The sequence below is a fragment of the Mobula birostris genome, chromosome 8 (genome assembly GCF_030028105.1).
Source record: "Mobula birostris isolate sMobBir1 chromosome 8, sMobBir1.hap1, whole genome shotgun sequence".
Lineage (NCBI taxonomy): Eukaryota > Metazoa > Chordata > Chondrichthyes > Myliobatiformes > Myliobatidae > Mobula > Mobula birostris.
The window spans coordinates 147,658,182-147,675,724 of NC_092377.1; the positions used below are offsets into that span (position 1 = coordinate 147,658,182).

The following is a 17,543-nucleotide window of genomic DNA, read 5'->3' on the forward strand; positions in this document are numbered from 1 at the left end:
TTTGCACCACATTTGTGCATAGAGAAAACATTTTTAACTTTCTGGAAGTATTTAAACACGACATAGTTTTCAAATATGCATTGTGAAAGCTTTCACCTGTTCTTGCTCCTGACAGTTTTTTGAGGAGCAAGATACTAGAGTGAGACAAAGAGGTATCAATCATGTAGGCAAGTCAACTACAGAGGCATCACCAAAAGCTTGTTGTTTATGTATCTAGGCTCAAACACTGATAAAAAACTACCTAGATCATTCAAACCCTGGTAATGAGGCAGTGGCATCAATGTATATTCTGCTGTGTAGCATCAATGAGATTGACTCTACCCTAGGTGTAACCAGCTTGCATAATGAAGCTGTAAATCCTTCTGGGCCAGGGATTTGTTTTGCTCTAAAGGCGCCCTTCCTTAATGCTTAATATAGATTGCTGCTGGGTTTTTTTTGCCACAATACTGAATATGAAATAATATTAGTGTTCATAATTTCAGGGTCTTAAATTGGATTAAATGTGAACTTTTAAGTAGACATACAGAAAGGTCAAAAGTGGATGGGCATTCTCTAGATATCTAGTTATTTCCACTACTCTGCGTCTTAACTTGGAAATTGGTTCTGCTGGGCAAATTGTCATTCAGTGTTTCCACGTGTTCTGCTATGAATTTATTTTTGAAACCCACCACTTTGCTTACATTGTGAAATGTGAAGATCTGTTAACTAGCATGAAGGGAGACAGAGGCTGTGGGCATGGACAGGAGGAAGCAGCTTTATTAGGAGCACAACTGCTTTCAAGAGGGATTGCGTATGATGGGTGCTGGAGAGCTGACATAACAATGGTGGGCATTACTAATCCAGACTGATTCCACCTGAACACTTCATGTTGTATACATTGTATATTTGACATTATTTCAATGTAGTTCCTTGATTTGTTCTAATGATCAGACAGATAATATACTGTATTTGAAGCTGAAATGGTGTTAACCTTTAATTAGATAGAAGGAAATAATTTTAAAATCATCTAATTTTATTTGTTTGTTCCCTGTGAGATTCTGGCAGTAACACCCTTGGAGGACAGCATAGTGAGTAACCTTGCGTAACCGTGCTGAAATTAGTTTTGGTGCTGCCAAAAAAAAAATATTTTCTTTTGGGACTCTCCCCTACCTTAGGCATGTGATAGCCAAATGCTTATGGGCTGGTCTGTTTTCAATACACTCAGAATCGTTATGTGCTTCTCCAAACGGCTGCTTAGCTCTGGGTTTTGGGTGCACGTTGTTAATTTCCAGATCACAGTCTTCAGTGTTTTCTTTTCAAGGCGGCTCTGTTGGAGGAAGTGGGAAAGGAAGAGGAGCAAAACGTAAGCAGGACGGAGCTTCAGGAGGGGCTGCCAAGAGGACCCGAAGGTGAGGGTCTTTTAAATGGCGTGATACTATCCAGGGCGTTCAGCAGTTTAGACAGGTGGGAGTGCAGCACTGAAACAAGAATATACTTCCTCAGAAAGTGGATTCCAGGCATGTTTCTACGGAGGGCAACTCCACGTTGGAGCGACACTATGCTATGTCATGGAGCAATCCAATAACTTCCATGCACAATCATCGTCTCTCCCTGTAAATAAAAATAACTGCATGAGTTGGAAATCTGGCATAAAAACATAAAAAACAAACACATTCAACAGATCAGGCAGCATCTGCAGGAGAGAGTAACCATTACAGGTTCAAGATCCTTCATGTTCTGCTGAAGGTGCTTGGACCAGAATTGTTAACTCTTGCATGACCTACTGAGTGGTTCCAGCCTTTCCTGTCTTTTTCCTTCCTGTTTTGTGGAGATTTTTGCCATTTGAATTGGGCATTGAGTTGATGTTCACCAGGAGTTCCACTTGCACTCCTCTCTTCTGACCATTCCTGCATTGTGAGTCATGAAGTACTCTCCTGTTTAGGAAAAATCACTCTAGTGGGCATAAAACACTTTCAAATATTCTGCTACTTTGGAAGTCACAATATAGGGTTAGAATAGACTTGGGGAGTATTTTCCATTATCAGGATCTTAGGGCACAGCCTCGTGATAAAGAGATGTCCCTTTAGAACTGTGATGAGGAATTTCTTAAGCTAGAAGATGGTGAATCTATGGAATTTATTGCCACAGAGGGTTGTGGGGGACAATTTATTGGGTATATTTATGGCAGAGATTGATGTATTCTTCATTTGTAAAAGGACTAAAGGCTGCAGGGGAATGGCAGGAGACGAGGGTTGAGGGGAAAATAGCGGAGTAGGTTCAATAGGCCAAGCAGCCTAATTCTGCTCTTGTATCTTATGGTCTTTTATACAAGACTGTTTTGGGATGGGTAAAGTGTTGAACCACCCCAAGACTGAGTTTAATGTGCCACTGTGTGTAAAGATGATGCTGATTCTCTGAGTTTCATGCACTTTCTCTTATCCTTCCCATCTGTAGGCCACAGGTAGACACAAGAAGCAGTATTTATCTTGCTTGCTGGCACGCAAGTTAGGAGTACGCCACTTTTCACATTCACATCCATCCACAGTACCCTTTCACCTCGGTTTGATAAATTGTCCACCCTGCCATAAATCACTCAAGGACTCTGCTTTCATTGCCCTTTCAGGTTGAGAGTTCTGAAGCGGATTGTGCACAAAATCTTTGCTGTTAGTTTATAACTAAAAGACAAACAAAGATTTGTTCATTGAGTGAACAAATTGGATGAACTAAAATTTTAAGGGTGGTTTGTTTAAATCGGAGTAGAGAGAAATCATTTCTACTGATTTAGGTGGTTTAGGACAAGGTAGTGGAATTTAAAATGAAAGCCAGACCTTGAAGTAACAGTTATGGAACACTTCTGCACCCAGAGCATGCTAAATATCTGGAGTTGTCTTTGCAAACAGCAACTTGATAGGCAATTGTTAATTTTAAATTTAAGGGTTGATTTTGAGATCTGAGAAAGGATAGGTCTGTGGAGTTGGAGTCACAGATCAGACACTTTTCATTGGGCAAACTCGAGGGCTGTATTTACTATAGTCTAATAAATTATCAAAAAAGAAATAAATAATTATTTTAAAAGGCTTAATATAATTAAACTAAGTATGTTTTTTAATATGATGGCTAAATTGTATTGAACAACTTGGCATGTATTCTTTGAGGAGGTAATGGTTTGCAAATAGGAATGATATGGTATTGTTTTGCACTGTACTGGTGAAGTTACTCCTGTGCAGTTTTGATCTCACTTTCTTTAAAAAGGTACAGAAAATTTGGCGACAGTCTGAGGAAGATTCATCAGGCTAATTCCCAGGATGAGAGGGTAGTCCTATCGAGAGAGGCTGAACAGTGTTGGTGTGCATTCTTTGGAGTTTAGTGATGACACTGAGGCATACAAGGTCATCGTGAGGGGGGTGACAGGGAAGATGTCGAGATGTTTTCACTAATAGGGCGTTCTCAGACAAAGGAAAATAGTTTCAAAATACAGAGCCCAACTACAAACTTCTTTTTGCAGAGGGTGATGAATCTATGGAATTCTCCACCCCCAGGGAATTGTGGAGACTAGATCATTAGAAGTATTTAATGTGAAGGTAGGTACAGATGAGGAATTGGCCTTAGAACAACCAATGCGGTATTGAATTGCGGGTCAGGCTTGAGAGACCTGGTGACCCTCTCCTGCTATTTTCCTATGTTCTTGTGACTAGTCCTTTATTCCTGTTCCTTAGTAGTTGTGAAGTTGAGTACAGGTATGCAATATCCCTCCAGCACCTAATGAACTAAATTTGTTAAAGTCATAAAGACCCTTAGCAGTTGGTTTGATGATATTGGGAAATGTGCAAATTTACACCAACAATCTTCGGCTGTGAGCAGAGCGTTTCTACTTAAATTTTTTTTCTCTGTATTTGGGTGGGATTATGTACTCTGGAATACCAGTATTATGCTGCGCTTTTAACCCCCCTCCCCCCCCCCCCCCCCACCAGGATCAATCTCATCCTTCCCCCCCCCCTACATAGCTCTGCATTTTTCTATCATCCCTGTGCTTATCTAAGAAATCCTTAAATACTCCTAATATATCTGCTGTACCACCAACCCTGGCAGGGCATTCCATGCACTCACCTATTTATCAGCTAAATTCTAGCAAGTGGAATAACACGTGAGATGTGCAAGGAAATTGTTTTAAGTGAACTAAATTCTCTTTTTGTGTCTAATTTCCCTCAGTGACCCCCTATTTGCTGCTCAGCGACTTCCCCCGCATGGATATCCACTGGAACATCCGTTCAATAAGGATGGGTATCGGTATATCCTGGCTGAGCCCGATCCCCATGCGCCAGACCCAGAGAAACTTGAACTAGACTGTTGGGCTGGTAAACCAATTCCTGGGGACCTTTACAGGGCTTGCCTCTATGAAAAGGTTCTTCTGGCACTCCACGATCGAGGTTTGTATGCAGGGATTTTCAGTGTGTACTGTTTTTTCATCTTGGAGGTTGTGTTAAGGAGTTGAAGACAGGTGTGCCTTGTGGGGTGGTGCCTCATTCCCAAGTGGGGTGTTAGCTTGGAAGGAATGCAGAAAAGATCTCCAAGGAAAAAGCCAGAGAGTGGGATTGCTTAGATTGCAGTATTTCTGGCATTCACGTGGTCTCTTATAGCACACCTGTCACCTATCTGTTCTCATCTTTGCTTGCAATTTTGGGATGGGGAATGGTGGAATTGGGATAAGGGTGGTCATGATGTAACGTGTCGTCGGATTCCCCCATCATGTTTAAGCAGCACTGAATTCTTTGGCAGATCTGGTCTCGCTCTGCCCACCTGCCCGGGACCACTGCCTCTGAATGGAAGTCCTGACCCAACCCTGCTTATACCAAGATGAGTATTTATTTGTGATGAGCTTTTGCTGTACCAGATGCCTCTTGGTATTCAATGCACAGATCAGAAGCTTTGAATATATATTGTATCAAACTACAGACTAAACATGGACACGGAGGGATATGGGCCAAATGCAGGCAAATGGGACTAGCTTAGATGGGCGTTTTGGTAGGCATGGACCAGTTGGGCTGAAGAGCTTGTTTCCATGCTTTGTGCCTTTATGATCCACTTTCCGAAACTACCATTTGCTAAACTAGTTCCTAACAGATGTACTAATATTTGGGGAGAAATTTGACACATACTGACATTCTAATTGAATTTCAGTGCACTGGTAAGCACTTACTGGAAGCAGTAAGGAGAATGTGTTTGAAACCTGACTTTATCTTTTCCAGCTCCTCAGCTGAAGATCTCAGATGACCGGCTAACTGTGACAGGAGAGAAAGGTTACTCCATGGTGCGAGCGTCTCATGGAATTCGGAAGGGAGGCTGGTACTTTGAGATTACAGTGGATGAAATGCCCCAAGAGACAGCTGCAAGACTTGGCTGGTCACAGCCCTTAGGTATTGGAGCTATAAAAACCTGGGCAAGACTGTTGAAATAAAGGAAATATCTACACATGAATTTATCCAATTGGGTGTTTAGTGCAAACTTTTAACAGAATTAAAAGCTAAATGGAGAAGGGGCTGAATTAGTACAAGTTGAGTACCCCTTACCCGAAATCCTTGGGGCCAGAAAGGTTTCGGATTTCAGATTTTGGAATACCTAATGTGATAGTTTGGGATCGTCCTCGTGTCTCTGAATTTCTGTGCTACCGTGAGCAGTCTTTGCCTTACACTTGTTCATCACGCAAATGTACGGATGCATCCATTCAGCATGTTAGATTTTCATCAGCAATGATCTTGGCAAACTCATCAGTGAATTTATCTGATGCTACGTGATCAGCAGACACTTTATCACCACAAATCTTTTAAAAATTAATACTGTGCCTTTTCTTGAATTTCTGCAACCAGCCAGCTGAATATTCACAATTACCATCAATTTTCAGTTTGTCGCGATCAGCATACAGTTAAGGGGCATATGTTCACTCCAGTGCTGATGAATTCACACTTTCAATACACAATCAACATCCTCAATTTTCAGTTTATGCAATGTTTTTCGATTTTTCATTAACGGCATGAGAGGGTACAGTTTTAAAGTGCTTCGAAGAAGGTACGGGGGGGATGTCAGGGGTAAGTTTTTTACGCGGAGAGTGGTGAATGCTTGGAATGAGCTGCCGGCGACTGGTGAAGGTGGGTACAATATGGTCTTTTAAGAGACTCCTGGATAGGTACATGGAGCTTAGAAAAATAGAGGACTATGGGTAACCCTAGGTAATTTCTAAAGTAAGTTCATGTTTGGCACAATGTTGTGGGCCGAAGGGCCTGTATTGTGCTGTAGTTTTTCTATGTTTCTATTTGTTCATTACATATGTAAGGTCACTTCTCAGAACTGTTTGTGATGCACAGAGACCTGCCCACTACCTAGGAACCTTCCGAGTGCTTTGTGGAATTTTCCATTTCTGACATCATATCAACACTCAAAGTTTCATATTTTGGAGGTTTTCAGCTTTTGGAATTTCAGATAAGGGGTTCCCAACCTATAGTGTCCATCAGTAGTTGATCAGGTATATTGGAGCAAACACACATTGACAGTCATCAAAAATAATGCAGATGACAATTAGTTGAACTGAGTGTGGGCTGATAGTTTTGTTGATGAAGGCGCAGTTGCATTTTTCATTGAGTGGAATGGCAAGGTGGCCTCAAATTCTGATATTTATTTTAAAAAGTGTTTTGGGGTGACTTGTTTTGGCAGTTATTATGCTTTTACAAAATATATCCTGTTTCTAACATCTGTTTCCTGGTAAAAAGACTGTAGGTTATTCTTAAATGAACCTACATAAAAGACATAGTAATATGTAACCACAATGTTCTTTCCCTGGTGTTTTAAAATAGTAGAAAGCGTCCCATGATACTTCACAGGAGTAACACATAGGCTTGGTCAAAAAGTTCAATCTGCAGGAAAAAAGGTGGCTAACTTTTTTTTTGTGGGTTGGGGGTGGAGCTAATTCTGCAACCAGAGAGCCTAGCTACCAGTGATGAAATAATTTTGAGAGCTTATGAGGCAAATTAAAATGACTGGTTGGTCCAAACTTCTGATTTTGAAAACCGGATTTTGAAAAACTTTAGATAAAAGGAAGCGCCAGTTGCCTATTGTAAAGCCCTGGACTGTTATGCCAACAAAAGAATTTTGAGGAGTCTTAACATATTGATGGAAGGTGTTATCAGAGCTGAAGAGTCAAATGTTCATAATCTACATTACAATCTTTTTCAAATTTCCTTCAGGCAACCTCCAGGCACCCTTGGGCTACGATAAGTTCAGTTACTCTTGGCGCAGTAAGAAGGGGACCAAGTTCCATCAATCAATAGGCAGACACTATTCTGAAGGCTACGGGCAAGGAGATGTTCTTGGGTTTTACCTCTACCTTCCCGAGGACACAGAGGCTGCCCGGGCACTACCAGATACTTATAAAGACAAGGTAAATTGCATGAATTTCATACATGGATCAAAAAAATCAATGAATACAAGCCACCCACTATGCTTTTTGCTTAGTATGTTTTTATTTTAATTAAAATAGGGATTGTAGTTATAGCTAGAAAACTAAATTCCGCATGTCTATGCTGGTTTGCAATGGGATGTTTGTTACCATCTTGCAAAAAATTGAGGAGGTAATTGTTTTGAGGAAATGCTGCGGGATCAGAAGTGCAGGCTGCTGGATGAAATGTTAAAACCAAGGTCCCACTTGCTGGTCCTCCCCCTTGTCCAACTCTGTATCCCTTTTGCTAATCAACTTTCCAGCTCTTAGCTTCTTCCCTCCCCCTCCTGTCTTCTCCTATCATTTCGGATCTCCCCCTCCTCCTCCCACTTTCAAATCTCTTACTATCTCTTCTTTCAGTTAGTCCTGACGAAGGGTCTTGACCGGAAATGTCGACTCTACTTATTCCTATAGATGCTGCCTGGCCTGCTGTGTTCCACCAGCATTTTGTGTGTGTTGCTCCTACTTGCTGTATCAGATGGGGTTAAAAAAAGTCTTGTGGCCTTAGCTTGAAGAAATAGTGTAGGGGTCTGTGCAAATACCCTTTTCAGAACTGGTCCCTCAATTTGGTTCTTATTAAAGAAAAATCATCTGGTTGTTAACACCTTACAGGTTTTGGAGCTTGCTGTACATTGATTTCTGTAAATAGCCCAGATAATTAATGAGGTGAAGGGCAGCTCCACAGGAGTCAATGGGCGAAATGGTGACCTGTGCTCTTACAGTTCTAAAGATTTGACAGCCTCTGAGGACTGTGAATCTTTTGAAATTCTTTGAGCTGTGGATACTGAGTCACTGTAAATGCAAGGCTCTCAGATTTTGGACTACTGATAAATCGAGGCTTATGGCACGGAGCAGGAAAATATACTTGAGGTCAGCTTAGTTTCCTTGTGGGGCGTCCTGACATTGTGCAGCTGAGATATAGTGGCATATATTTTAATAGTTTAAAGTTGGCAGATCAAAGTGAAGGGTTGAGTTGACAAGTTCCATGATGAGATAACAGCAACACTGTGGTCAAATTGTGCTGCCTGATCTGTGGCAACATATGGGAATCATCCGGAAGTCCATCCTTATCTGTTATTTAGTACTCCAGATGTAAAGAACATTTCTGTAAATAATACTACTTTTGGTATGCAATAAGAAGCACTGGCACATGTGAATTGGTGTGACAGAGTTATGTTTTGTGCAGTTAATGCCCATTTTTCCTTTTATTGCAGGCTCTGATTAAATTCAAGAGCTATTTATACTTTGAGGAGAAAGATTTTGTGGACAAAGCTGAGAAAAGTCTCAAACCAGCAACAGGCAGCAAGGTAAAATCTTATACTTGTGCCCCACAGCTTTGTATCAACTTGCTATTGTTCCACAGCTTCCTGTGCTTGATGTTCTCTCTGGTCTCAATTGCCCTCCCCACCATTCACTGTGGTACTGAGGTCTGATTTCTGCCGCCTTCCTTGAGAGCCTGGAGCAGTGAGGCTGAGCAGCCCACTTGATCTCTATCTGGGTTGGGTTGTAAGGGGCATGCCTCATTTTATCTCGTAATATAGAGGCGAAAAAAAAGATGTGCACTTCATAAGTTCGCATTTGAGATTTGATTCTGTGTTCAGGCCACCTTTATATGGCGGAGTTCAGACCAGAATGGTACATCAAGAAATCCACCATTCAGGCCATGCTCTCAGGTAGGAGGTACAAGAGCCTTTAGGACTCATACCACCAGGTTTAGAAGCTGTTATTACCCCTTAACTATTAGGCTCTTGAACCAGAGAGGATAACCACTTAACTTCATTTACCCCAACACTGAACTGTTTCCACAACCTATGGACTCACTTCCAAGGACTCTTCATTTTATGTTCTTGATATTTAGTCATTTTGTTGTTTTTTTTTGTGTATTCACACAGTTCATTGTCTTTTGCTCATTAGTTGTTTGTCTGTATTGTTGTCTGTGTTTTTCATTGATTCTGTAGCATTTATGTGTATTCCTACAAGATGAATCTCAGGGTGCATATGGTTATATATATTTACTTTGAACATGGAATCTTCTGATCATGTGTAAGATGTGGTTTTGACTGGAGGTGGAGATGTGATCTTGGAATTGAAAGGTTTTGTATTCCAGCCCATTTCTCTTCCAAAATGCACTGATGTTCAGTTGTGTGTAATCAGGGAAGCACAATAGTACTGATAATATGGTGTATCTTTGGAAGCACGCTCTTTTGAATATAATTTCAATTTGTACTGAGGGTTATGTTTGGATCCTTTGGATTTAATTTGCTATAATTTAGTTGAGTTATGAAGCATATTTTGTTTTCATTAGATGATATTTTACAAGAATGGAGAGAATGAAGGAACTGCCTTTGAAGATGTGTATGCTGGTGTATATCATCCTGCAATTTCTTTGTACAAGAACTGCACAGTAAGTATATCTGCGCAAGCTGTAGATGGGGGGGGTGGTGTCAAATAATCTATTAGTGGTAATAGTTCATTAGTGTATCATCTATATTGATGGTCTGTGGTTTTCAGTATCTTTTTGCCATTGCATTTTTGGATATCTCGGTTGAAATCCTTGACCTTGCCATTCATGAACTTTTCAAGGTGGTGTCTCACTGTCACTTTCTCCGGAGCAAGTAAGGCTGAGTAATCAATGCCAATCTTGCAGCTGTCCCCACATCCCAAGAACGAATACAGAGAATGAAAATAAAATTCAAATTGATTCACGGTGACAAATTAACTGTTTCACTGCTTTAACATCATGGAATGCAATGGCTGAGGGTCTTTGAAGAACTTGTCCTTTGACTTTCATGTGACCTAGGAAGTTGTGGACTGAAAGCTGCTGGTAGGTTATGTGAAATGTGTCACAGTGTCTGATCATCGACATCATGGAAGACATCCCTTTCTTAATTTCAGTAAAGTTGGGTAAACCTCAAAGCAGATTTACTGCTAGACACCTGAATTTGTATGTCTTATTTTTTGTTATTTTGATGTGAGAGATAGAGGAACTGAGCTAAGTGGTGGTTGTGGTTGGGAACCATTTACGTTTTGTTAAAAAAAGATATGGATTAAATGGGTCTATGTGCAAGCAAATAGATCTTTTCATCTGTAAGTTAAATTTTAGTGTCTGACTTGCTAATTGATTTAGAGCATTATTAAGCAAGTGCATTAGAGAAGAATTAGATGAAATTTTGTTGCTCATTTCTATGTTTTGAGTTGATATTCACGTTACTTCAATCACTACATTTAATCCAACAAGCAGTCGACTGATTCAAACAGTTTAAAATGAAGTATGTAGATCATGTTTGACTGATCTCTTTAGGTATCAATCAACTTTGGACCAAATTTCAAGTATCCTCCAAAAGACGTTCCATTCAAACCCGTAAGTTATGGACGTAAATTCGTGATTATATCGTTTTAGAAATAGAAATGCATATTTAGAGATTGACAGTGTTCTGTGCCTCTTTGGGGGGAAAACATAATTTGATTTTTACTGATTTACTCGTGTTTTGGAGAATTATGTGGAAAGGTTTTGGATTTCAAGCTTCAGCTTTTTTAATGTTGAAGGTATCAGGTTGGTGCTGTGTTTCCTCCATTGTAACAGCGACAGGCCAGAAGATAAAGTTCAAAGATTCTGGAAGATGCCATGTAAATGAAAATCAATCTTTAACAGACTTGAGCCACTTATAAAGGTCTTAATAGCACAGAAGGTGGCCATTTTGGCCATCATGCCAGCTCTGGAGTTTTTGAAAGAGGAATTGTGCTTTATCTCATACCCACTATTTTGTCTCTAAGAAGCACATTCTCAGCCTGTAAAGTACCTGGTCACTTACAGAGATTCCTTTCACCATTTCTTCAAGTAAAGAATTCCACACCCTGACCAGTCTAAATGATGGGGGAGTCGGCTTTTTGTAGTGATTTGAAATTTATAGCTGCCAATTTGTTAACCAGTTGCGGCAGAGATTAACCAACTACTTTGTTTGTGCATTAGATCACAGCTTGTTGAGATGAGCTCTTGATTGCTCTGGTTTTATTTATAAGACCATAAGACATAGGAGCAGAATTAGGCCATTCAGCCCATTGAATCTGATCCGCCATTCCATCATGGCTGATCCTGGATCCCACTCAGCCACATACATCTGCCTTCTTGCCATATCCTTTGATACTCTGACTGATCATGAAACAATCAACTTACGTCCTAAATTTACCCATGGATTTGGCTTCCACTGCATTCTGTGCCAGAGCATTACACAGATTCACTATTCTCTGGCTAAATAAAATTCCTCCTTACTTCCATTCTAAAAGGTCACCCCTCAATTTTGAGGCTGTGCCCTGTATGTTCTGGATACCCCCACCATAGAAAACATCCTCTCCACATCCATCCTATCTCGTCCTTTCAACATTTGGTAGGTTTCAATGAGATCCCCCTCCCCCCCCACCCCCACTTTCTTTTAAATTCCATTGAGTACAGGCCCAAAGCTACCAAATGCTACTCATGTTAATTAATCCCTTCATTCCCGGAATCATCCTCATGAACCTCCGCTGGACTCTCTCCAATGACAACATATCCTTTCTGAGATATGGGGCCCAAAACTGTCGACAATACTCAGTGCGGCCTGACTAGTGTCTTATAAAGGCTCAGCAGCATCTTCTTATTTTTATATTCTATTTCCCTTGACATAAATGCCAACATTGAATTTGCCTTCTTTACCACAGACTCAACCTGCATATTAACCTTCTGGGAGTCTTGCACGAGGACTCCTAAGTCCCTCTGCAACTCTGATGTTTGAATCTTCTCCCCATTTAGATAATGATCTACACTATTGTTCCTTTTACCAAAATGCATTATCATACATTTTGCAACACTGTATTCCATCTGCCATTTTTTGCCCATTCATCCAATTTGTCGAAGTCCTGCTGTAATCAGGTTACTTCCTCAACACTACCTGCCCCTCCACCTATCTTTGTATCATCCACAAACTTTGCCGCAAAGCCATCAATTCCATAATCCAAATCATTAACAAACAATGTGAAAAGTAGAGGACCCAACACTGACACCACTAGACTCCAGCAGCCAACCAGAAAAGCAGAAAAGGCCCCTTTTATTTCCACTTGCTTCCTTCCTGCCTGCCAGCCACTCCGCTATCCATGCCAGTATCTTTCCTGGAACACGATAGGATTTTATCTTGTTAAGCAGTCTCCTCTCTATGGCACCTTATCAAATGCCTTCTGAAAATCCAAGTAAGTAAGTGACATCCACTGTCTCCTTTGTTCATCCTGCGTGTTACTTCTTCAAAGAACTCTTAACAGATTTCTCAAGCAAGATTTCCCTTTACAGAAATCATGCTGACTTGACTTATTTTATCATTGGTCTCCAAGTACCCCGAAGGCTCATCCTCAATAATAGACTCCATCACTTTCCCAACCATTGAGGTTGGGCTAACTGGCCTGTAATTTCCTTTCTTTTGCTTTCCTTCCTTCTAAAATAGTGGAATGACATTTGCAATCTTCCAGTCCTTTGGGACCATGCCAGAATCAAGTGATTCTTGAAAGATCTTGACCAATACAGCCGTTATCTGTTCAGCAACCTCTCTCAGGGCTTTGGGATGTAGTCCATCTGGTCCAGGTGACTTATCCACCTTGAGGCCTTTGGGTTTGCATAGCACTTTTTCCTTTAGTAATAGCAATGGCATTCACTCCTGATCCCTGACACTCACAGACCTCTGGCACACTGCTAGTGTCTTCCACAGTGAAGACTGATATAAATACCCATTACGTTCATCTGCCGTATCTTTGTCTCCATTACTACCTCACCAGCATCATTTTCCAATGGTCCGATATCAACTCTCACCTCCCTTTTACTCTTTATATAACTGGAAAAAACTTTTGGTATCCTGCTTTATATTATTGGCTAGTCTACCCTCATATTTAATCTTTTCCCATTTTATAGCTTTTTTAGTTGCCTTTTGTTGGGTTTTAAAAGCTTCCCAAACATCCAACTTCCCACTCACTTTTGCTACCTTATATGACCTTTCCTTGGTTTTTATGCAGTCCTTAACTTCCCGTGTCAGCCATGGTTGCCCACCCCTGCCATTTGAGAACAAATTCTTCTGTGGGACATATCTACCCTGTGCCTTCTGAACTATTCCCAGAAAGTTCAGCCATCTCTGCTTTGCCATCATCACTACCAGTATCTTACTCCAATCCACTTGGGCAACCTCCTTGCTCATGCCTCTGTAATTCCCTTTATTCCATTGCAATACTAATACATCTGACTTGTGCTTCTTCCTCTCAAATTGCAGTATGAATTCAGACATATTATGATCATTGTCTCCTAAGGGTTCCTTTACATTAAGCTCCCTATTAAGATCTGGGTTATTACACAACACCCAATCTAAGATAGCCTTTCCCCGAGCAGGCTCAAGCACAAGCTGCTCTAAAAAGCCATGAAGTCCCCCATTACAATTGTGTCATTATCCTTATTACATGCTTTTTCCAGCTCCCTTTGCAATCTCAACCCTACATCTTGGCTACTATTTGGAGGGCTATATATAATTCCTAGTGGATTTTTTTTACCCTTGCAGTTTCTTAACTCCACCCACAAAGATTCAACATCCTCTGACCCTATGTCACCTCTTTCTAAAAATGTAATTCCATCTCTTACCAAGAGAGCCGCATCACCATCTATGCCTTCCTGCCTGTCCTTTCGATACAAAATATATCCTTTGATGTTAAGCCCCCAGCTTTGGCCTTCTTTCAGCCATAACTCAGTGATGCCCACATCACACCGACCAATCTTGCACCACAAGTTCATCCACCTTATCTAAATATAGCACCTTCAGTCCTACATTCATCACCCTTTTGAAATTTGCTTCTGTGGTACAATCTACCTCTTTGCTGTGTCTGCATTTATACCCAGTCATTGGCTTGTTATCCCTTAGGTTCATGTTACATCCATCATCTACTTGTAAACCTGCTAGCTCATCCTCACCCCTATCATACAGGTTCCCATCTGCCTGCCAGATTAGTTTAAACCACTCCCAACAGCTCTAGGAAACCTGTCTGCAAGAATATTGGCCCCCCTTAGACTGAAGTGCAACCCGACCCTTTTATAGAGGTTCTGCCTGCCCCAGGAGAGATCCCAATTATCCAGAAATATGAATCCCTGCTCCCTGCTCCAATTCTTCAGCCACGCATTTATCTGCCACGTCATTCTATTCCAATCCTAACTGTCTTGTGGCACAGGCAGTGTTCCTGAGATGCTGCTTCTCAGCTTCCTTCCTAACTCTCTGTATTGTTTTTTCAGGATCTCCTCCCTTTTTCTGCCTCTGTCGTTGGTACCAATGTATACAACGATTTCTGGCTGCTCACCCTCACTTTTCAGGATATAGTGGACGCATTCAGAAACATCGTAGACCCTGGCACGTGGGAGGCAAGCTACCATCTGTGCTTCCTTTTCGTGTCCACAGTCACCTGTCTGTCCTCCTGACTATAGAGTTCCCTTTTACTACTGCCATCTTCTTCAGTTCCCTACCCTTCTGAGCTACAGGGCCAGACTTAGTGCCAGAGGCACGGCCACTGTTGCTTCCTCAAGGTAGCTCGTTCCCCTCACCCCCCACAGAACGCAAAATGGAATATTGTTGAGAGGGACAGCCACGGGTGCTCTCCACTTTCTGATGTTCTCCCTTCACCCATTTATCTGTCTTCTGCAGCCTTGGGGGTGACCATTTATTGAAATACAGCATGGAATAGGCCCTTCTGGTGCTTTGAGTTGCTCTGTCCAGCAACCTTCCTTATTATAACCCGAGGCTAATCACAGGATATTTTACGATGACCAACGAACTGACCAGCGGATGTGTCTTTGGACTGTGGGATGAAACTGGAGAAAACACATGCAAACATGGGAAGAACGTACAAATTCCTTACAGATGGCAGTGAGAATTTAACCTGGGTCGCTGGTTCTGTAAAACGTTGTGCTAACCACTAGGCTACCTTGTCACTGATGTGCCTCGATTTACCTTTTTGTTATAGTTATCTTTGATAACACACCTTACACTGCTCCGCTGAATTGAAACAGATTTCAGGCATGCAGCTGATGGTAGATACATTTATTCCAACGTGGTGATTCTGTTCAGAGGTCCAGTAATACTATAGATAAACGTTGCCACCTAGTTGACAACCTGAAGATTCTTTCTATTATATTTGGGTTGCAAGAGCTAAAATTATTAACTAAATCATTATTATTAGAATTATTAACTAAAATGATTGCTTTCTGCCCTTTTGTCTATTAAAGTGTCACATGACTGAAATAGACCAGTGGTCTGAGCTAACATTTGTCATTTATCTATTTTGCAGATCAGTGACATGGGCTGGTATGCTGTGGTTGAGCACACACTGGCAGACATACTTTACCATGCTGAAGGAGAGGTGGATGGCAGACGAAGCCCTCCCTGGGAACCTTAGCTCTCTTAACACTAAAAAAACAAACTTAAGAATTATTTAATGATGTGTTGGTCATCTGAAGCTAATAGAAGAGGCTCTTCAAGCACGAGGCATCGTATTTGCATCACACATCAGTGGTACAATTCAGGACAGTTTTGAAATGCGTGGATTTAGCTGAGCTAATCCTGGTATTAACCTTTACCATACTGCCTGATGACAAAGAAGTCCATACACATGTAAATTGTGAGGTATACAGTTGTCAATTTCATGACTGGCGCATTAACCCCGATAATCCAGTGCAATTACCTGTGCACACGATTGCTTCTTTAAGATGCATTTTCTTTATATTGAGATAACGAACCTTCAATCCTAAATAACAGTAGAAATGATGGCATATTCTCAAAGTTCAATGGTTCCTGCACTTCCATATTTTGGATTGATGACTTTGATACCTAACCAACGGAAACTGCTGCTTCATGGAATCCTAACTATCAAATAGGTGCGAAGCTTCAGATTGTTTGTGAACCAAAATAAAAAAAATGAAAGATTACACAGTGCTTAATGAAATTGATTCCACAGGGCAGACCACTGTCTCACAATGTGAGTTGTAAATGTGTCTAGAGATGGTGCTGGAAAAATGGGTTCACAGAAGGAATCTCTCAGAAAAATAGGTGCACAAAATATAGCTGTGCATTTGGATACCATTTATCTGCTTCGAAAGCCAAAATAGATGTTTGTGTATTTGGGATTAGCGATTGTACCACATGTTGTTATCACAGTTTTGGTTGTGAGCTTTGTTCACTTTCTTTTCAACGTTTGGGAAAAAACATGCCAGCAATTGGTTTTCCAGTCGTTGATATATTAACTTGCCCCCTTCCAATGTTATTTTCATCTACTAATGTCATAACTTACCTCCAACTTCATCTTAAGTTAATGGTGATATAAAAGGCAGCCCATATTTTGAAATTGGGTCGATGATTGATATTTGAGAAGTCATTCCTTTCCATTTCATTCCAAGCTTTGAGAAAAATTAACTTGAATTTTGGCTGTAATAAACAGTTCTTATACCACTCGCTGTTGAAATGTGTCAACATGCTGTTCCTCAAATGTACTTGCAGCTTATTTCTTTGTTTGTCTATATTTTTCTGTCAGTTCATTTCAGGTACCACAGCTTATCCCAATATTGTACTAGGAGGCAGGGGATAATATCAACCAGTTGGGGTTGATAGTGGTGCAAAGAAATTAGTGGTAATGTGTAATACTTTTTATCGAATGGTGGCAATTGTAAGTGTGAATGCTCAGATTCAAGTGCCATTGTGTATTACATTGTGTATTTTAATTGTAAATAAACTTGACCTGTATTTTCAGTCTGTGGTTTTGAAGAGTCTTCATCTCGCTGTTATCATTGGACTCAAAACATACATTGTGAGCACTTTATAGGTACACTGTACACCTGCTCATTCATACAAATACCTAATCAGCTAATCATGTGGCAGCAACTCGATGCATAAAGGCATGCAGGCATTATCAGTAGGTTCAATTGTTGTTCAGACCAAACATCAGAATGGCAAGAAATGTGGTCTAAGAGACTTTGCCATTGGAATGATTGTTGGTGCCAAATGGGTGGTATGAGTATCTCAGAAACTGCCGTTCTCCT

At 40.8% G+C, this 17,543-nt stretch overlaps 1 protein-coding gene across 5 annotated transcripts in view; it reads left to right on the top strand.

The window, feature by feature from the left end:
- ash2l (ash2 like, histone lysine methyltransferase complex subunit) overlaps positions 1-17,253 on the top strand; it is a 37,259-nt gene extending 20,006 nt beyond the window's left edge. For all 5 annotated transcript variants that reach the window (XM_072266511.1, XM_072266512.1, XM_072266514.1 and 2 more), the window contains 8 exons: positions 1,301-1,388; positions 4,189-4,406; positions 5,226-5,393; positions 7,215-7,408; positions 8,680-8,772; positions 9,771-9,869; positions 10,767-10,826; positions 15,800-17,253. In XM_072266511.1, the coding sequence (XP_072122612.1) occupies positions 1,301-1,388; positions 4,189-4,406; positions 5,226-5,393; positions 7,215-7,408; positions 8,680-8,772; positions 9,771-9,869; positions 10,767-10,826; positions 15,800-15,907 (1,028 nt within the window). In that variant the 3' untranslated portion in view covers positions 15,908-17,253. The remainder of the gene's footprint in view (positions 1-1,300; positions 1,389-4,188; positions 4,407-5,225; positions 5,394-7,214; positions 7,409-8,679; positions 8,773-9,770; positions 9,870-10,766; positions 10,827-15,799) is intronic.
- The last annotated feature ends 290 nt before the right edge of the window (positions 17,254-17,543 follow it).